This window comes from Ochotona princeps, chromosome 2 (genome assembly GCF_030435755.1).
Source record: "Ochotona princeps isolate mOchPri1 chromosome 2, mOchPri1.hap1, whole genome shotgun sequence".
In the NCBI taxonomy this organism is placed as follows: domain Eukaryota; kingdom Metazoa; phylum Chordata; class Mammalia; order Lagomorpha; family Ochotonidae; genus Ochotona; species Ochotona princeps.
In genome coordinates, this window is record NC_080833.1 from 110079082 (window position 1) to 110099451 (window position 20370).

Below are 20370 nucleotides of genomic sequence, written 5' to 3' on the forward strand. Positions count from 1 at the left end.
AGGTCCTCGGCCCGGTCCTGGGCAAGTTGTCCAGCTCAGAGCTGAGGCTCAGGCCTCTTGCTGGTAGCCATCGCAGTGGGGTCACAGCTGCCATCACCACTCCATCAGCACAGGGCCACCACTCGGTCTCCAGTAACAACCTGCACAGCCCCCCAGCTCTGACGCCCAGTGCTTCTGCGTGTATATACACATAAAACATTCATTTGATTTGTTTTTAAAGGCAGAGTTACAGAGAGAGAAATGGAGAGTCAGCAAAATATTTCATCTATTGGTTCACTCCTCAGATGTCTAAAAAACCTGGGCTGGGCTACTCCAAAGCCAGGAACCAGGAGCTTCTTCCAGATCTCCCATGTGGATACAGGGGCCTACACACTTGGCCCGTCCTCTACTGCTTCCGCAGTCACATTAGAAGAGAGCTGGATCGGAAGTGGAACAGCCGGATTTGAAGCAGCATGCATATGGGAAGCCCGCATTACAGGAGTCAGCTTCATCCACCAAACCTCAGCTCCAGGCTGTCCCCTGCTCTTCAAACCGCCCTTCCCCCACTGCACCTATAGATGTGAACACTGGTTAAAGTGGGTCGGCTGCTGAGGCCTATGGGAGCCCCACAGAGGTGCTGTTGAGCAGTTCATCTCATTTGACCCTTAAAGGTCAGGTAAGGTCAGAGGCCACAGGCAACCACAGCACCTCCCAAGGCCGTGGGCTCCCTAATAAGCTTGTGTCCCACCACATCATGGAGCCAGTGACATGAGCCGCACACCTCACTCTTGTGGTCCCTGGAGAAACCCAGGCCTGAAAGCCCAGGCCTGGGAAGAAGATTGGGGCTTTCTCCTTGCCTGATTGTCTATTGTCTGCCATTGATTTCAGGCTCTGCGCAGAGAGCAGAGGGAGCTGGTGACTGTGCTGCGGGAGCCCGAGTGAGGAAGAGTCGGCCAAGCCCAGCAACAGAGGGCAGCTGAGGTCGCAGGCCTGTGGTCTGCATTGGCAGGCCCCCGGCGAGCATCCCTGCAGACAGCTGCTGCGGTACCCGGTTCCGGGAGTAGCCAGGCTTTTGCTTCAGAGCCAGGCCGGAGCAGCCCCGTTGCCACAGTGCCTTTGGAGCTCCCTGGGGGTCACACACAACACTCCCTTCCAATCCCCCCACTTTATTCTGACTGGAGAATTGTTGGCAAGTTCCCCCCGCTGGGCTGGGGCCCACGCCACCCCCAGCACTGTGGTTTCTGAGGTGTCCCCAGGACCTGGCTTAGGGAGCCTGTTTTCAGTCTCCACTGATTGCCCCCTTGCTGGCCAGCCCAAGGGCTCTAGCCATGGTCTCCCCACATCCGTAAATAAACTTCCTGCAGCACACTGTAATCTGGGAGGACATTTCTTCCGCCGTGGCCACTCTTGGGCCAAGACCTGCTCCTGGACTGCCGGGTTCTTCCTCCAGCAATAAGCTCCCCCCGACAGCCTGCAATGCAAGCTGGCCTGCCGGGTCAGCAGGGGTGGGCTTGACCATCATGTCCAGGGATCAGTGGAGCCCCTGTTGCCCCTTATCCCAGAAACCAACTCCCCGAGTTCCCTGAGATCAGGATTTGCTGCCAAAGAAAGGAGTATCACTTTCCAACCCACTCAGCCCTCCACCTCTCAAGCTGTTTTTGAGGTGTCCATGGTGGGTGCTGCCTGGCTGGGGGTGCACAGAACAAGGCAGGGCCCCAGGGAGCAGCTGTTGTGAAGTCTCTGGCTTCTCCCTGCTTGGGACCAGACACAAGGTAGAGTGGGGAGCAAAGTTTCTCCCCTAGGATAACCTCACACAGACCTAACCTGTACTTGTTTGGTCTGTGTGAGGACACTGGGAATGAAGGAAGGCCCCTGCTGGCAGCCACGCGCCCAGAGACTCGCTCACTGACCCTCTGGCTGACCCTCCAAGCATCCAGAAGCCTCCCTCTTGTCCATCCTGCCCTATCTCTGCCATCCGGGTGTGTCAGGCTGGCAGCCCATCTCGGGTGTAGGTGGTGAGGGGGGATGCAGGACCCCCCTCCCTCCCCTCCAGGCTGACCTGAGGCAGTGGTGGCTCTCAATTATGGGATTTGGGAGGGGGGCAGGCGGGAAGCGTGAGGGTGTTCTGTATGTAGAGGAGGGGGTTTCCTGTCAGTGTGGGAGGGCTGGGAAGAGGCAGGTTCCCCCCTGCAAGGTCTGTCTGGGAGGTTGAAGGCTCAGGGACAAGAGGTGCACTGCACCCCACCCCTCCGGGCCCTGCTGTCCCACTGCTGTGTACCCTAAGACCTCCCTATCCTGTGCCCTGCAGGACTACCTTCCCTGGCCTGAAGACAGATGTGGGAAACAGACACCCCCTCCCAGTTGTGGGAAGCCCTCACACGTGCCCAACCCCCAGGAAAGGACTTGAGATGTGGAATCCAGCAAGAGACTCTTTAGTGACCATGTTGCAAGACTGGCGTCTGACAAGCAGGCACACCTGGGTGGACTGGCTCAGCATTTCATCCCCCAGCGTGCAGGTCCCTTCCCCGTTTCCTCAGGGGCGGAGTACAGGGCAGTGCAATCCTCCCAGCCGGTGCCCAAGTTTCACTATTTCCATATAAGTTTATTTTCTCTTCCCTTCCCCACTTAAGTTTATATTTCTTCACAAGGTAAAAGTACCCAAGGAATTTAGAGCTGATAGGTGCAGTTGGTGCTGGGCCAGGGTTATAACACAGTTGTTTATTTAGAGATTTTTCTGGTGAGTAAACTTCTGAGCTAATCACATCAGCAAACTACTTGGTCAGGCTAGCTGCCAGTAATTTTTCACTATTTCATATTGAAGATGGACCCCTGGATAAGTTTCACAGCTCCCCCTCTTTATACCTTTTGATTCCATTTTCATTTTAACTTTGGTGTCTTTTGCTTTTCGAATCTTTCTGAAAGTGGTTGACTCTTCACAGGAGAAGTAGTCTGGCTTAGTGTCTGATATCATTTTGGGGCCTGGCACGATAGCCTAGTGGTTAAAGTCCTCGCCTTGAATGCACCCCAGGATCCCATATGGGCGCCGGTTCTAATCCTGGCAGCTCCACTTCCCATTCAGCTCCCTGCTTGTGGCCTGGGAAAGCAGTTGAGGATGGCCCAAAGCCTTGGGATCCTGCACCCACGTGGGAAACCAGAAGAGCTCCTGGCTCCTAGCTTCGAAATTGGCAGAGCACCAGCCATTGCGGTCATTTGGGGAGTAAATCATCAGACGGAAGATCTTCTTATCTGTCTCTCCTCCTCTCTGTATATCTGACTTTCCAAGAAAAATAAATAAATCTTTAAAAAAAAAAAAAAAGCTACCATGACATTCTACTTTTCCGAACATCCCTCCAGCCAGCCCATAAAAGGGTCATCAGTTCCTGCATTTCCAGTCTCTTCGTTAGTCAGAGCAGCCAGCCCTGTCTAGCCTTGGCAGTGGTTCCATCCTGGACAGAATTGTTAGGAATAAAAGTGCAACACTGGAACCCAGCACAGCAGCCTAATAGCTAAAGTCCTCACCTTGCGTGCACTGGGATCCATATGGGCACCAGTTCTAATCCAGCCAGCCCTGCTTACCATCCAGCTCCCTGCTTGTGGCCTGGGAAAGCAGCCGATGACGGCCCAAAACCTTGGGACCCTTCACCCGCATGGGAGATCCAGAAGAGGCTCCTGGCTCCTGGCTTCAGATTGGCTCAGCTCCGGCCATTGCGGTCACTTGGGGAGTGAATCAGCGGATGGCAGATCTTCCTCTGTCTCTCCTCCTCTCTGTATGTCTGACTTTCTAATAAAAATAATAAATTTTTAAAAAGTGAAACATTGGGGCCCGGCAGCGTGGCCTAGCAGCTAAAGTCCTCACCTTGAACATGCCGGGATCCCATATGGGCGCCGGTTCTAATCCCGGCAGCTCCACTTCCCATCCAGCTCCCTGCTTGTGGCCTGGGAAAGCAGTCGAGGATGGCCCAGAGTACTGGGACCCTGCCCCCGAGTGGGAGACCCAGAAGAGGCTCCTGGTTCCTGGCTTCGGATTGGCTCAGCTCCAGCCATTGTGCTCACTTGGGGAGTGAATCATCGGATGGATCTTCCTGTCTCTCCTCCTCTCTGTATATCTGACTTTGTAATAAAATAAATAACGCTGTCCTTGACTGCTTTCCCAGGCCACAAGCAGGGAGCTGGATGGGAAGAGGAGCTGCCGGGATTAGAACCGGCGCCCATATGGGATCCTGGGCACGTTCAAGGCGAGGACTTTAGCCGCTAGGCCACGCTGCCAGGCCCAAAATGAATAAATCTTAAAAAATAAAGTGCAACATTGTACAACCAGCATAACAGACACTTCCCCTTCTCTGCTAATATGGTATCCTAGTTTTTCCAAGCCATTTGACTGGTGGAATCTGATTAGCTACCCCTTGGAGGGTATCACTGGTGAAATCTTTGTGGGTTTTAGTAAATGTAATGAATCCAGCCAACACTTTTATTAATACTGGACTACCCGAAGAAGCAGGCTGCCTCAAATCCTGCAGTGCTCTGGTTTCAAGCTTAGAATTCCTCAGAGAATCCTCCTGGGACGTTTGCTGAATCGATACATTATTTGGGTCAGAGGAGCCCCTTAGCTATTTCCTTTCTCATGAATCATTATTAGTTTTTTTTTTTTCTAAAGATTTATTTATTTTAATTGGAAAGTCAGATATACAGAGAGGAGGAGAGACAGATAAGATCTCCCGGGCCCAGCGGCGTGGCCTAGCGGCTAAAGTCCTCACCTTGAACGCCCCAGGGTCCCATATGGGCGCCGGTTCTAATCCCAGCAGCTCCACTTCCCATCCAGCTCCCTGCTTGTGGCCTGGGAAAGCAGTCGAGGACGGCCCAATGCATTGGGACACTGCACCCGCGTGGGAGACCCGGAAGAGGTTCCTGGTTCCCGGCTTCGGATCAGCGCACATCAGCCATTGAGGCTCACTTGGGGAATGAATCATTGGATGGAAGATCTTCCCCTCTGTCTCTCCTCCTCTCTGTATATCTGACTTTGTAATCAAATAAATAAATTTAAAAAAAAAAAAGATCTTCCTCTCTGTTTCTCCTTTCTGTATATCTGACTTTGTAATAAAAATAAATTAATCTTTAAAAAAAAAAAACAAAAGAGTGTGATTCACAGGCTGGACTGTAACACCCATTGGTTCCAGTGGAAGACAGGGCTGGAAACAGAACCGACCCAGCAATTGCAACCATCCAGCTGATTGGGGCGATGGACTGTGCCGGGCCCTGTACTTGCAAGTTCACACAAGAATCTGGTCTGAGATCACCTCAAACAAAATTTCTTTGGGGATCTCCCAAATCGAACTGCTGGGCTCAGAACCCCAACCATGAAGAGAACTACAGGTTCCATGGTCTGCCACGGAGTGCAAATGCCAGAGCCAAGCCTATTCAGAGGCTCAGACACAGCAGTGGACAGCACAATCAGGTGCTCATGGAGGATATGGCAGTCCATCGGAACCTGCACAGGACACCTGGCACCACAACAGAGGACAGAACAAATCAGTCAACTACCCCAGCCATATGTTGGCAGTGAAAAACTGGGCAAATGGAGACTCTAAGGTGGACTATGTCAATCACTGGATTCTGCAGCGACCTCACTGTGCTTGGAATGATGAGATTGACAGCAATTCATGACTGCTGAACTATCAAAACCACTTGAGCAAGACCCTCGGAGCATGCCCCACATCAGGGACCTGGGATGGGTGGGAGGCTGGGTGGGGTTTCTCCCTTTATCTCCCCCTTTACCCCAGATACAGAAAAAAAGAGAATGTGGAAATAATGGTCTTACCCACTTTCCTATAGCCCTTGACCCTTTGTGCCCTGATTAACCACGTAAAGATTGTCAAAAATAAAGCAATTTTAAAAAAGAAAACAAGAGTGTGATTCATGCTTTCTGCCTATCCTGAAGGGGGAGGATGCCAAGTAGTGTGATAGTCCCTCTTGACATGCAAGCTTTTGGGGGCTGGCATAGTGGTTCAACAGGCTAATCCTCTACCTTGCAATACCGGCACTGGGTCTAGCCCTGGCTGCTGTACTCACTAGCCAATTCCCTGCTTGTGGCCTGGGGAAGCGTCAAAGGATGGCTCAGATCCTTGGGCCCTGCTTCCATGTGGGAGACCCGGAGGAAGCTCCTTGTTCCTTGCTTTCAATCGGCTTAGCTCAAGGCATTGTGGCCATTTAAGATGAATCAACAGATAAATTTCTGTTTTTCCTTCTCTCATTTTCAATAAAAATAAATATATTTTTTAAATCGAAGCTTTTCATCACCCCCTTCAGTACTACTGATGTGAAATGACTTTGTCTGAATCAACCCTGCTACCAGGCCAAGTCTGGAGACAATTTGCTCTAGTACTTTTTTTTAAAAAGATGTATTTATTTTTATTGGAAAGTCAGATATACAGCGAGGAGGAGACACAGAGAGAAAGATCTTTCGTCCGATGGTTCACTCCCCAAGTGACCGCAATGATTGGTGCTGCACCGATCTGAAGCCAGGAGCCAGGAAATTCCTTCCGGGTCTACCCTGCGGGTGCAGGGTCCCAAGGCTTTGGGCTGTCCTCGACTGCCTTCCCAGGCCACAAGCAGGGAGCTGGATGGGAAGTGGAGCTGCCGGGATTAGAACCGGCGCCCATATGGGATCCTGGGGCGTTCAAGGCGACAACTCTCATCCTGCACTTGCTTTCCATCTCTCTCCAGGAAATTCTGTGGTTCCTCCCTCTCCACTTTAGGACACTGGAGCCTGATTGTTACTTTGGTCTTCTTTAGGATTAGGTTACGTGGTTTACTTTCCTCTTCTAGGGCGGCTTGGTTAGGAGCCTGCTCGGTTTCCTCGGATTTCAACATTGGACAGGAACACAGACTTCAGACACCTCTGCTGGGTCCAAGAGAGTTTCAAAACGGGTCCAGCTAGTTGCCCACATACTGCTTCCTTTCCCCTGCTGTTTTTATTTTTAAAGATTTATTTTAATTTTATTGGAAAGTCAGATATGCAGAGAGAAGGAGAGACAGAGAGCCAGATCTTCCGTCCAATGATTCACTCCCCAAGTCGCCACAATGGCTGGAGCTGAGCCAGGAGCCTCTTCCAGGTGTCCCACTTGGGTCAACCTCAAATACTTTCCCAGGCCACAAGCAGGGAGCTGGATGGTAAGCAAGGCTGTCTGGATTAGAACTGGCACCCATATGGGATCCCAGCACAGTCCAGGCAAGGACGTTAGACACTAGGCTACTGCACCAGGCCCAATCTGTTCTCTTTTTTAATCACCTGTCTGATCATGGTGATGATCATGGCTTTTTGCCTTTTGTTTCTGTTTTGTCTCCTAGTTTCTTACAGAAACCTAATGGTACTTTAGCTAGCCTCTCATTCCATCCCTCAATCCTCTTTTTCTTTCTTTCTTTTTTTTTAATTTTTATTGGGCCTGGCACGATAGCATAGTTGTTAAAATCCTCACCTTAAACGTGCCGGGATCCCATACAGGAGCCGGTTCTAATCCCGGCAGCACCATTTCCCTTCCAGCTCCCTGCTTGTGGCCTGGGAAAGCAGTCGAGGACAGCCCAAAGCCTTGGGACCCGGTCATTTGGGGAGTGAATCATCGGATGGAAGATCTTCCTCTCTGTGTCTCCTCCTCGTTGTATATCTGACTTTGCAATAAAAATAAATAAATCTTTTAAAAAAGATTTATTTTTATTGCAAAGTCCGATATATAGAGAGAGAGGAAGAGAGACAGAAAGATCTTCAATCTGATGATTCACTCCCCAAGTAGCCAGCTCTGCGCTGATCCAAAGCCAGGAGCCAGGAGCTTCTTCTGGGTCTCCCACGCGGATGCAGGGTCCCAAAGCTTGGGCCGTCCTCGACTGCCTTCCCAGGCCACAAGCAGGGATCTGGATGGGAAGAGGAGCTGCCGGGATTAGAACCGGCACCCATATGGGAATCTGTTGCGTTCAAGGCAAGGACTTTAGCCACTAAGCCATAGCGCCGGGCCCATTCTTTCCTTTTTTTTTTTAAATGTCAAGCCTACTTGTAGTTATAAGTTAACCTTTATGGGACCTTGTCCTACAGGGTCTTCAAGATTGAATACTTTTCCTTTGGTCTCTAAATCTGTTTGTTTGTTTTATGTTGCTTTTAAGAAAACAAACAAAGAACAACAATAACAACAACAAAAACCAAAGGGAACATTGGTTGGGGGCTGGACAGGGGCGAGGATGGTCCTTCCCTGTAACAGGGAGCAGTCTTTTTCTTCCTTTTAAGATGAGATTTTGTCATTTACACAGAGGATTAAAACTTGGCACGCCCAACTCTCATCTGAGCCAAATTTGGGCCAAAAGACCAAGGGTTTACGAATTGGGTCTTTAGGCCAATGAAACAATAGTTCATCTTTTTTTTTCCTTGTGTTTGTCCTTTGTCCAAGGGCTGTCCCCTGCAGGACTCTAGCATTCTCCCCCATGGACTGTTAAGGATAGGGTTGGGGGCAGGTAGGCAGGGATGTCTTAGAAAACCTCCTCAATTCCCCCTTTCCTCAATCCCTTAGACTTTGAAGTTTTGTTCCCCATTTCTGGCTGGTTCACCACCCCCATACAGGTGCTGTTGTATCCTGGTTCCTGTGTCTCAGTGTCTGACGCACTCAGCCCCCCACACTGGAGTCCTGCACACCCCAGCGTGCACTTTGTCTCCAGCAGCTTCCCTCGTGATCTCCTCATTGGGACTCTGCACTCCGATCTTATCTAGGACATGTCTCAGTCATACACACTTCAACTTCTGAAAGTGCCCAGTCTCAAAGGCAACACTCAGAATCCAAATTTCCTACTTTGGCTTGTGCCCAAGTAGTTGCCGCAGTACGTGTGCATGTGTGTGTGTTCCCACCACTGTCTTCCAGTCTTGGGTTTCTCTATGGCTTGCACAGGGAAGAGGGGCACCTGAGCAGGACTGACCACCCAGAATCAGGTGGGATGCATCTTTCGCTTCTACTGAACCCTCACTCCACATGTGCATGGAGTTCCCAGATGACTTCCCCAAATTGTGGGAAGCACTTGCACCTGCCTAAACCCCAGGAATAGACGTGGGACACGAAGTACAGCAAAAGCGAGACTTTACTGACACCTTGCTATATGGACATGTCTGTTGAGTGGGCACACGTGTATCCATGGCAGTCGTCATTTCATCCCCCAGCGCGCAGATCCCTTCCCCATTTCCCACTGGCTGAGTACATCCAGCATCTAAGTGTCAGTATTTCCATATAAGGTTATTCTCTCTTTCCTTCCCCACTGAAATTTCTGCATCTCCACAGCGAAAGAAGCACCCAAGGAACACAGACAATGTTAGAGCTGATTGGATCAAGTTGCTGGGCCAGGGCTATACCTTGCTGGTAGTTACCATGTCGGCAAGCTGATTGGGCAGGCTGGCTGCTAGGAATTTTTCACCTTTTTTATACCGAAAACAGACCAGTGAATCTTTCCCAGGTCAACAGGCTATCCTGATTCGCTATGGCTACCCACCTCCACCCCTTCCCCTACCTGCCCATACAGCCTGAGCAGAAGCAAGCTGCCCCACACCAGGCTCCTTGGCTGGACAAGCGCCTTGCCAGGCATGCCCTCCCTGGGGTTTGGCTCCTGCCCAGAGGGCAGACAGTGCAAATCACAGGCTCCAAGACTGCTGGAGCCTGGCTCTGCGCAAACCTATTTTAAGACTTCAGAGCCTTCTTCCCCTTCCTCTCTAGGATCTCCCTGCAATCCAGCCTGTGTTTAAACTGGGGTTGGGGGTCTCAGGCTAGGCACAGACCAGTCCCACCCTCCCCCAGGCTGAGGGTCCAGTCAGCGTTGCAAGTCCGGCCACCTCCACTGGTCCACCCTCCACACCACACCCGGGGCTCCACCCAAGCAACTGCAGCTCCCAACCACAACACCCTTTGGGGGTTTTAGCCCACAGAGCCAGAGCAGATGACCCTCAAATAGCCCTGGCAGACTTGTCAGTGACCCACCCACACCACTGTCAGGCCCTGTCATCTCCTCCCCTTGATACTCGCCTCCATCCCCCTGCCTGCAGGGCATGGCTCCCAGTTATAAATGCTGCTGGAGGCTGAAAGGGGCAGACCAGCTGAATCCCAAGCAGCAGCCCCAGCAAACAACATGAGGGCCCTCACACTCCTCACTTTGCTGGCCTTGGCCGCTCTCTGCCTTACTGGTCAGGCGGGTAAGCATTACCACCTCTCCCCAAGTCACACCCTAGAACGGGATGCCTGGGAGGGGGACCCTGCGACCCTGCCTCTACTCCCTCTTTCTGCTTACAGCCCCTTCTAAAGCCTGACCACCCTGCTCCTGCTTGGCTTAATCTGCTTGCCCCCAGCCCTGATCTGGTGGAGGTGAGGCAGGGGTGGGGGGCCTGCAGGGTGAGCAGGGGTGACCAGACTGGCTCCCTTCCATTGCAGAAGCGAAGCCCAGTGGTGCACAGTCTGGCACAGGCACAGGTACAAGGCTGGGGTGCTAAGGGGTCCCCCTCCACAACCACCCCGAATCACCTCACCCCCAACTCCAGTCCCTTCCTGTCTGGTGGTCAGCGTACTCCCCACGTCGGCCTTCTGTATACTCACAGCCACTTGATCCCTACCCCTCTGGCCCCCACAGCCTTCATGTCCAAGCAGGAGGGCAGCGAGGTGGTGAAGAGAGCCCAGCGCCAAGTGAATGACGGGCCAGGGTGAGAGCAGGCAGCATGGGGAGGCATGACCGGCAGGAGCAGGCGGGCAGGGTGCAGGGTGGATGGGCTCCCCTGGCGGGGAGTGGTGGGCAGGAGCACAGACACCCCTGGCAACCTTTGCAGAGCCCCAGCTCCTGGTCCGGATCCCCTGGAGCCCACGAGGGAGGTGTGTGAACTCAACCCTGACTGCGACGAGCTGGCTGACCAGGTGGGCCTGCAGGATGCCTACCAGCGCTTCTATGGCACGGTCACAGCCTAGGGCATCTGCTGTCCCTACCCTCCATCCCCCAGACCCTGCCTCCACCAACCCAGCCTGCCCAGCCCGCCAGCCACCACCGCAAAATAAACTCGCAAGGAGGAACTGGACGTGTGTGCGTGCAGTCTGTGAGCTAGGGGAGGGCAGGGTGAGGAGGATGGTGTGGAGAGAGGGTTGCTCCAGATCAGACCCAGAAAGCAAGCTGCTCAGAAAGGCCCCTGATGGCTGGCTTCCTTTGCACCTGCTTGGTTCAGTTAAAGGGAAGCTGTGAGGGTAGTGGCCTACAGTCCAACCAGGCCTCCCCTTGGGCCCAGCACACCCCTCCAGCAGCCACTACGCACCCCAACAGACCCAGCCCCAAAGGCCCAGCAGCCTGGGGCTCCCTGGCTCATACAGGCAGCAGCCTGCGGCCAGCCAGGTCAGCCAACACGCAGGGTGGGTTAGTTGTGTTAGTTGTCCCCTGAGCTGAGCAGAGACTTCCAGAAGCACCAGAAACGGGGCCACCCTTCCCCTGCCCTGCCTCCACTGGAGCTGGGGCAGCTCCAGCCTGGCCATGCACCTCAAACCTCCTACAGACCCTCAACACTTTCCCACTGCCACCACGAGACCCCCACTCTACTCCAAGGTTCCCTCTCCTGCCGGCGCCCTCACACTGCTGCTCCCCTTCTCTGCCCTCCCTTTAGCCCCTCACGGCTCCCCTTGCCCAGGCCAGGCTCAGGGACGCAGTCTCACTGGCGCTTAGCCTGAGAAGCCCTGCCCAGTGGTGGCAGTGGCGGGCTGCCCTGCACCAGGGGGCAGGTGGCAGGGGCCCGAAGCACCCAGGCTGTGAAGGCGGTGATGATGAGCAGGTTTCCGGCCACTGCCAGGCCCAGTGTGGCCACCAAGCCAGCCAGGCCCTGCGGCGCTTCCTGCCAGGCCAGCCAGGCTCGGCGCGATCCCATGTCAGCCAGCACGGCCTCCAGCTGGAAGTGGGTGCCCAGCACCGCACAGACATGGAACAGCTGGTGGCTGTGGCCTAGCAGGGAAGAACGGGCAAGTGAGACGCACACTCAGCTGAGACTGTCCCTGACCTCTTCCTTTCTTGTGCCCTGGGTCCCGCTACTCCCCTGCCTGTTGGGAGAAAGAAACCCAGAAAGTCCCTAGAAGAAATGGATGGATGCGCGAATATGCACGAAGCTCCCAGCATCTCTTGCCAAGTCAGGCCGGGACCCATCAGGGGGCTGTGGAGGACAGGCTGGAAGGCAGAAAGTCCTAATCTCCTACCACTCCCCAATATACCCTCCCATTCCCTGGCTCAGCCTCCACTAAACTCCCTGCCCCGGCCCCTCCCAGTCAGGCCGGCTGGACTGTGTGCACTCACCAATGTAGTCGAAGCGCCCAGGGGCCAGCCTTTCTGGCAGGTGGGAGGTGAAGAGAAAGCCAGTGAGCAGTGCACAGAGCAGGTGGTAGGCATGGCTGGGGCTCAGTGCCTCCTGCCCACAAGTGGGGACCCTGCTCCAGCACAGCCCCAGCTGCAGTAAAGGACAGAGGGGTGAGAACAGGAAATGAGGGACACGTGTCTGGGGTCTGGGAGGAGGGCCATTGAATCGTTGTGCCTGGCCTGGGGACTCGCCAGCAGGGGATTGGCGAGGGGCGCTGCGCACCGGGAGAGGCAGGAACCTGGGTCACCCCCCACACTGCAACGGCTTGGCTTCCCTACCCGGTAGAAGAGCGGGAGGTTGTCGAACAGGAAGGGGTAGGCAAAGGCAGCCGTGCGCAGGACCTTGCTGAGTCGAGGGCTCTCTAACTCTGGGAACCTGTGAGGGGGAGGGGGCAGGTGTGCATCATTAGCTTTGGGCAGGGAGTCTGAGAAGAACCTTGGGGTCAAGACGGAGTGTCCGTGCACTTCAGAGGCTCTCCGGGCACAGGCCAGCCTGGGAATGAGCGCACCTGTGAAACTGGGAAGTGACCACCTGCCTCCCAGGTGCTTGGGACAGACCACAGCACGGTTACGGCGCGGGCACGAAGGCTCTGACAGTCATGCCCTCCATAAGTGGCCACGCTGTCACTCATGCAAGTGAAATGTTAAAAAACAGCGAGGGATGTTCCCGCCCATCCCCCCGTGCCTTCCCTTCCACCCGCTACTGGCCTGAGAACCCACCGCGAGTAGCAGGAGAGGCCGGTACACAGGAAGGAGTTGAGCGCGGCGGTCGGTACAAAAAGCTGGTGCAGGCGGCTGTGCAGCCAGGAGGCCGGCATGGAGTAGGCGGCATAGGGGAAGGCGGAACCTGCGGTGAGGCGGGGTGTGGGAATGGGGCGCTGGAGCTGATGACCGAGGGGCGTTGCCTCCCTCCCGCGCTCCGCCGCCAACTCACCCAGGCTGTAGAGGCTGAGCGCGCCGTAGTCCAGGAAGTAACAGATGTGTCGCGCACGCGCCGACATGGAGCTGAAGGTGTGCGCGCAGCACGACGCGAAAGGGTAGAGGCAGGCGGGCAGCAGAAAGATGAGCAAGGGCCAGTGGTAGGGCTCTGTGCGGAAGCTCGGGCCGCCCACCAGCGCCAGGAGGCGCCACAGGAAGTACCTGCGGGCCAGCAGGTGCTCAGACCAGACCGGCCTGGTCCCTGGGCACCCAGTCCTGGGGCAGCGCTTCTCCTCACCAGGTGGGCAGGAAGTGAGTCCAGATGTTGACTGTCTCATTGGTCAGTTGGAAGGAGCTGAGGACACAGTCCAAGGCCGAGCTGGTGGGGCAGCGGTAGCCAGACATGATGCCATCTTCCCAGAACACCTGGGTGGCAGTGGAGCAGATGGAGGTGGTCATGTCAGGACCTTTCTACCACAGCACTGATCACTACGAGCAGGCGGGAAACTGGCCAGGTGGCCTAAAACTAAGCCAAATCCTGCCTCTTAGTGCAGGTCCCAACATGTGTGCTCACTGCAGGAGCCAGAGCCAGGGTGCAGGATGGGACTGGGAGGGTCTGGTGGAAGTGGGGGGGGGGGGCACTGTGGCCTCTGACGAGCGGTTCTGGAACTGAGTGAGCAGAGGCACAAGCTGGGAGGGGTGGGGTGGCAAAGAGCTACCTTGCAGGAGGGACTTCCCTAACAGCTCTAAGAACTTCTGCCTCAGTGTCCTGGGCACTAGGGCGTGGTGGGCAGAACCCCTCACCCGAGGGACCTGGTGGACTTGAAGAAGTTGGGGTAGCTTGAGGCTGAGCATGCTGCTTTGGCACCTCCACGATGACCTACAGACAAGGGTGAGGCACAGGGGCATCAGGTGTCAGCCTAAATCTGCAGGCCCCTTTCCCCTCTGGAGGGTGGGGGGTACAGCTGGGCACTCTGCCCCAGGATGGACTGCAGTGCACACACACGTGTGTCTTCCTCCAGGACCTCCACAGACACAGAGGTAGTAGGCCCAGCCCCTGGGAACCAGCCCCCAGCCCTGGTTCTGTCCTCCCTCGTTCCGGAGGTTGGAGGTGGCGGTACTGAGAGCCCAGAAAGTTCTTGGCCTTCAGGGGAAAAACTTCAGAGAAGCAGAAGTCAGCCGGCGGGGCAAACAAGCTAGGGGGATGCCCAACTCTGAGGACTCCATGGACACCCCGGCGAGCATGCAGGGTCCCTGCCCCTCCCAAGCCCTGTGCGCCTTAACCCCAGACCTGTGTGCTGCTGCTGCTGCCGGGTGGCCAAGGCTATGCTACTCCACCCGCCTCTCCCGGCACATTCCTTGGCACAGATGAAGGGGCCGGGCCAGGCCACCCCAGGAGGAGGGGGAACAGGAGGCTCCCCCTACCTCCCCAAGCCAAAGCTTTCCAGCAACTCTGTATGGCCTCACTTGGTCCTTCTTCCTGTATGCCCTCCATGTGCACGCTGCTTCCTCTCCATGTGGGGGTCCTCCTGCCCCTTCCCCAGGGTGCACACAAGGAAGCCCCAGTACCAGGATTCTGCACGTCACTCCCAGACACAGGACCAGGTCTCACCAGTGCTGACCCACACTGCCCGCCCAGCAACCCCAGGAAAGGGGGAAGGAGGAAGATGCTGGGGTCTCACTCTACCCTTAGCAGTGGGACTGGGAGCAGTCCAGGGCACGTGCAGCTGCCCTGGAGATGGAGGGTAGAGCTGACACTGCACCTGTCACCCCAGCAGTCCCAGGTGCATTTCCTTACCCAGAGTATGCTGGGTGCTCCCAGGCCGGTGGGTCAGCAAGCTCCAGGCCCAGAGCTCCACGGGTGGAGTCCCAGGCTCCCATCAGCCAGGCTGGCATAGGAAAAGTGGCTGAGCAGGGAGGCGGGCCAGGCCTAGGCGGGAGTGGGGAGACAAAAGGAGCCAGAACAATTCCAGCGTTGTTCAGCCTCCAGGGAGCAGCACAGGGTGGCCCAGCCCCATTAGCAGGCAGCTCACTCAGTCTCCTGCACATAGCCTGTCCCAGTCCCAGCATGCTCAGACTGGTTCCAAGAGAGTAGAGGCCCAGGCCAGGATGCAGCTCCAGCAGCATGCAGCCTGTCTCCCATTGGACTGGTATGCCCTGCTCAGCCTCAGGCTGGGAAAAGGGACTCCTGTCCCTGGGTTTAGGCTGATTTCTGGCTCCATGTACCTCATGCTTGCTACACCTTATTGAGTTCCTGGCATGGGGTAAGGCTTGGAGCAAACCACCTTTGGCAGATGTTAAGTTCAACGTTGGACCTCTGCATGACACTGAAGACCCAGACTGTGAAGGGGTTAGCAAGCCAGGTGCAGGCAGTGGGCAGCACCTGCACCCCTGGGGAAACAGTGCCTCAGCCTCCAGGGTGGGCGATTTCAGGAGCATCCACCAACTTCCTGTCCCATCTGTGTGAAAGCCACCGTGCCCCTCCCCCAGAGAACAGGCTGGCACACAGGACTCAGGTGTCTTTATTAAGTGATGCTTTAGTTTCCATCTCTGCCAGACCCTGGGGAGCGTGACTGAGTCCAGCCCAAAGGTTTCCCTCAGATCTGCTGCTGGAGGAAGCAGGCAAGAGGTCAGTGCTGCCCTCAGCACGACGGGCAGCTAAGTGGGTGCTGGGGTGGGGCTTGCTGAGGCCAGGGCCCCAGCCCCAGGTGACCCACGCACCCCAGCGTGTGTGATGGGTCCAGCTGGATGCAACAGCTGTTCCCCCACAGCTCTGCTCTTGATGCACCCCTCCACTGCCCTGAGCTCATCATGATCTCTGGCCCCTCAGTCACCTCCATCCTCCCAAAGCCAGTCCCAGGGACTTGGCGACCCTGGCAAAGAGGCACAAGAAGCAGCTGCACCCGTGCGGCAACCCCAATGCCACCATGCTGGGCTCTGGCTTGGCTTCAGCCCTCCCTGAATGGAACTGGGAGAGGTGGCCTCAGCTACACCCTCCCTAGCACTGGTGCGCACTCCATCCTGGCACAGCAGCTGAGAACGTATGGGGCCTGCACCTGCCCTGGCCATCTGACCCAGGGAAGCAGAGTGAGGTGAGGTGACTCCGTGTGTGGCCCCTGCAGCAACTGCAGGAGGTGGGGGCACAGCCCTGGCCCTGTTCCCATGGATGGCCCCACAGCTGCTCTGCCCCCTCCCTTCCACCGCCGTGGAAGGAGACGAAACGGAAATGAGTGGTCCTTGAGGAGGGGAGGGGGTCTGCAGAGAACCACCCAGACACCTGGGATCACCCAACTCTTCCCCCAGGGCCTGGAGGGTCCAAACTCCTGCCCGCCCCCAGCGGCCTGCATCTTGGGTAAACACAAAGGCCCCTTCTGCTGGGCCTCCCCTCAGATGTCCAGGAACCACTCCCATGAAATGCAGTCCCCTACGCCTGCCGCCTGCCCCTGGGGACAGCCCGGAGGGCCGGGGCAGGAAGGCTGGCCAGGGGCCCATCGGCTTTTCCTGCACCGAGACTTTCCTCGCTTTCCTGACATCATCGTGGCAACAGGGGCCCCCACCCTCCCAGTGGCTCCTGGGCCCTCCCTGCAGCTGGTGCGTGTGCAGCTGGGCTTCCTTCCCATGCGCGTGCATGTGGTGGGATGACTGCAGGTGGTGGTCCTGGCTGCCAGGGAGGGCAGGAGAGATTTGGAGTCAGCCCCACGGCAGGGCCTGGAGGTCAGTCTCAGCCAATCTCCTTCCACTGCTTGTAGAAGTCTAGAACATTCTTGATGTCCACGCTGGCATGGGCAGCGGCCTGTAAGGCTGCCTGTGGGGGAAGCAGGGAAGGAAAAGATAACGGAGGGCCTCACCTGCTGAGCTGTGGGGCAAGTCACTGAGGGGCTGGGGGCAGGGCGGAGGAGGAATGCTGCAGTTGCCAAAGCGTCTGTGGGTGGAGCCGTCTCAGGCACTGTGCCCCGCCCCACCCCATCCCCAACCTACCTGCATGGGGCCCGAGAGAGTGCTGGGGTTGTCCAATGGAAGGCCTGTGACGATGGTCACCATGCCACTTGGGTCCTCCTCACCTGCCCCCTGGGCCAATGTCAGCTGTTTGCAGCTGTCCAGGATCTTATAGAGGGTCCTGATGGGCAGAGGGAGGATACACAAGATCCAGCATGAGTCTCAAAAGCTAGGGTCGGGCTCGGCGGCGTGGCCTAGTGGCTAAGGTCCTCGCCTTGATCCCATATGGCTGCTGGTTCTAATCCCGGCAGCTCCACTTCCTCTCTGTCTCTCCTCCTCTCAGTATATCTGACTTCGTAATAAAAATAAAATAAATCTTAAAAAAAAAAAAAAAAAAAAGCTAGGGTCACCAGGGGTCAAGGGGGCACTAGGGAGCAAGAGGACCCGAGGAGAGCGAGGACAGCTAGGTGGCCAGGGGCAAAGGGGTCTGGCAGGTGGCCCTGGAGACATGCTACAGGGAGCAGGCCAAGGTGTGCTCCCCGAGACACCATGACCAGATAGCCCAAGGCCACAGGGCTGACTCCAACTGCAGTGCTGAGACCTGCCGGCTGCCCCAGTGCCCTTGGGTCGTGCTGAAACCTCAGGGTGAGGCTGAACTCTTACCAGGCATCTGTGTCCTGCCTTTTCAGCTTATGGCGCTCAAAGCTCTTCCCCACTTCCTTCTGGCAGCGAATGTACCTGCAGAGGAGACAGAGCGTGGTGTGAGCAGCGGAGGAGGGCGGAAGGCTGCCTTCCACAATGCAGGCCATTGTGGCTCTGTGAGCCCAGCTAGGGGTGGGGGAGGGCGGGGTTCTGTCTAGAGCCATCTGGAAGCAGCTTCCTGGCCGCTGGGTCCAGATTGCTTTTCCCCTTGATAGCATCAAGCCCTTGGTTCCTCCCAGGGGAGAGTCCAAGAGGGGTGAAGCAGCGATGCTTTTCGGGTCAGGTTCTCTGGAGACGAGGTTCCAACAAGCGGGTTTTGTGCAGCATCCTGGCCAGCCAGGGATGGGATGGGCAGCTTTGTCCTGCTGCCCACTGTCCAGTCCTTCCCCAGCCCCAAAGGCCAGAGAGAGGAGCAGGCTGGCTGTGCTAGGGTGGTCTTTTTCCCCTGCTGGCAGGCCTTAAGGGAGACCTTGTCTTCCCAATCACTGCAGTGTCCCCTTCCCAGGCGCTGTGAGCAGGTACTTTGGGTGTGGTCCATAGAGCAGCAGGGCTCCAGCCAGGCAGGCCCACACTGACCTGTTTCCTTTTTTAAACTCCGCCTCCAGGTAGCGGATGCCATCCCGGGCCCCTGGGTGCTCCTTCTTCAGCAAATCCAGGCCATCGATCACTGGGAGTGGGGAGAGGGAAGAGGGCGGTGAAGGACCATTGTGACTCGGGGCGCCCCTCCACCCATCTGACAGCCAAGTCCCTGGCATGTCACCATGTGCTTTTACTTCCCTTCTCTTGTATTCCTCCCACTTGTCAGGTGAGGCAGGGTTCAATGAGGACTGCTACACCCATTTCACTGCCAACGTTACTGGGCTTCAATAGGAGGCAGGACCTTACCAAAGTGACCACGTATACACAGGGCTCCCACCCAGGCCCTCTGGCTCTTGCACCCCACAGGCTGACCTGTCCTTGGGATGAGGATGATGAAGCGGCCACTGGCAGCCAGCTGACGGATGACAAGGAGGTGGTGGCAGAGGGCCTGGGTGTCGGGGATGAGGTACGGCGACATGGCTGACTGGGCCCTGGGCTGCTGCAGGCTGCCCTCCAGCTGAGAGACCTCGAGCTGGAAAAAGAAGGTGGGGTTAGGATGGCCACATGAGAGTGGTGCCCTAGGTGACCATTGCACAGCCCCTCCTGTCACTGAGCAGGCGCTGAGGGAAGCAGACAGCAAGAAGGGAACAATAAGAGGAGGTGGACGTGAGGGTAGGAGGTGGCATTTGACTCAGCTAACAGTGAGCGACAGGGAGCCCTCTCAGAGACACTGGAGCCAGGGACACAGTGGCACAGAGCGGCCAAGCGCCGCCAGTGGGGCTTAGTGAGAACCAGAGCAGGGGCCCACCAGCCTACCTGCAGCCGTAGCTGAGCCATGTCTCTCATCAGCCTGTTCCGCCGAGCTTCCTCCTGGGCCTAGGAAGGAGAGAAGTGGGTAGGAAAGGGGCAGGTTCCCTTCTCCAGAGATCAGAAGAAAGAGCAAGTCCTGGAGGCCCAAGAAGGCTGGGCTCAATGTCAAGTCACTTCCAGGTCACTCCAAGCAGGGCGCACGGGGTAGATCCCCCTGGTGTGCCCTGAGCCTCTCCAGGACCAGCCTGTCTGCCGCTGGAGTGGCAGTGGGCAGCATGTGCTGTCGACTTGCAGGCCACCATCTGGCCAGGCCTCATGACTTGAGCTCAGATCCATGGGCCTCCTTCCACAGGGACACAGTCTGTGCATGTTCACTTGCTGGCATGTTCCAGATCCATGTGGCTACTGCCCACACCATGGCCATACCTGCCTGTCACAGCCCACTCCTCTAACAAGCCACTGCCGGCTGAGCTGGAAAGCCCCAGTTGGCTCCAAGTCTCCCTGTCCCATCAGTTGCTCCTTCTCAGCAGCAGGCAAACCTGTGCCCCTCCCGGTGCACTGTGCAGCCCCAGACCTGCAGCGCCTCCCCTGACCACCATACTCTGCCTCCTGCCTGCTCCCTGTCCCCCTGCAGCTGCTGCTGACCATTGTTGCCTGCTGGGCCCTCTGCAGTGCTGCAACAATGGCTCCCCTCCACCTTCTGGGCCAGTTCAAATTCCATAATCTGCTCCACAAGAGGAGGCTGAGGGTTTATGTTTATTCATCTTCATTTTTGTGAAGGGTGCCAGAGAGATGGACAGGGACTTTATCCTCATAAGGGACACAGGGAGCCACTAACGAAACTCTGACAAGTGTACCTGGAAAGAGCTTCACTCTAATCGTGGTTCCAACTACAGCAGAAGCCTGCAAGAGGGGACTTTTTTTTTAAGAATTATTATTTTTATTGGAAATTCAGATATACAAACAGGATGAGGGAGAAAGGAAGGTACAGCCACAATGGCTGGAGTTGAGCCAATCTGAAGCCAGGAGCCAGGAGCCTCTTCCAGGTCTCCCATGTGGGTG

At 56.2% G+C, this 20370-nt stretch overlaps 4 protein-coding genes across 6 annotated transcripts in view; 2 read left to right on the forward strand and 2 right to left on the reverse strand.

The window, feature by feature from the left end:
• PMF1 (polyamine modulated factor 1) overlaps positions 1 to 1418 on the forward strand; it is a 29011-nt gene extending 27593 nt beyond the window's left edge. The window contains exon 5 of the mRNA XM_058660432.1: positions 868 to 1418. Within this exon, the coding sequence (XP_058516415.1) occupies positions 868 to 921 (54 nt within the window). The 3' untranslated portion in view covers positions 922 to 1418. The remainder of the gene's footprint in view (positions 1 to 867) is intronic.
• An 8641-nt stretch (positions 1419 to 10059) lies between these two features.
• Positions 10060 to 10946, forward strand: BGLAP (bone gamma-carboxyglutamate protein). Its single transcript, XM_004589224.2, has 4 exons — positions 10060 to 10186; positions 10422 to 10460; positions 10618 to 10687; positions 10811 to 10946. The coding sequence occupies exons 1-4, from the start codon at positions 10060 to 10062 to the stop codon at positions 10944 to 10946; spliced, it is 372 nt and encodes a 123-aa protein (XP_004589281.2).
• A 92-nt stretch (positions 10947 to 11038) lies between these two features.
• On the reverse strand, positions 11039 to 15541 carry PAQR6 (progestin and adipoQ receptor family member 6). Of its 3 annotated transcripts, none has more exons than XM_058660428.1 (8): positions 15080 to 15541; positions 14086 to 14161; positions 13580 to 13707; positions 13298 to 13503; positions 13084 to 13210; positions 12643 to 12739; positions 12304 to 12336; positions 11039 to 11958 (listed from the first exon to the last, which is right to left on the reverse strand). In XM_058660428.1, the coding sequence occupies exons 1-8, from the start codon at positions 15406 to 15408 to the stop codon at positions 11623 to 11625; spliced, it is 1332 nt and encodes a 443-aa protein (XP_058516411.1). In that variant the 5' UTR covers positions 15409 to 15541; the 3' UTR covers positions 11039 to 11622. The 3 variants fall into 3 exon arrangements, with proteins under 3 accessions (XP_058516411.1, XP_004589282.2, XP_058516410.1); XM_004589225.2 differs by having other exon boundaries at positions 12304 to 12454; positions 15080 to 15502; XM_058660427.1 differs by having other exon boundaries at positions 12304 to 12454; positions 13084 to 13503; positions 15080 to 15529.
• A 788-nt stretch (positions 15542 to 16329) lies between these two features.
• SMG5 (SMG5 nonsense mediated mRNA decay factor) overlaps positions 16330 to 20370 on the reverse strand; it is a 28731-nt gene continuing 24690 nt past the window's right edge. Inside the window, exons 17-22 of the mRNA XM_004589033.2 lie at positions 19315 to 19374; positions 18871 to 19030; positions 18496 to 18586; positions 17881 to 17955; positions 17260 to 17398; positions 16330 to 17086 (exon numbers count right to left, since the gene is read on the reverse strand). Coding sequence (XP_004589090.2) covers positions 17003 to 17086; positions 17260 to 17398; positions 17881 to 17955; positions 18496 to 18586; positions 18871 to 19030; positions 19315 to 19374 — 609 coding nt within the window. The 3' untranslated portion in view covers positions 16330 to 17002. The remainder of the gene's footprint in view (positions 17087 to 17259; positions 17399 to 17880; positions 17956 to 18495; positions 18587 to 18870; positions 19031 to 19314; positions 19375 to 20370) is intronic.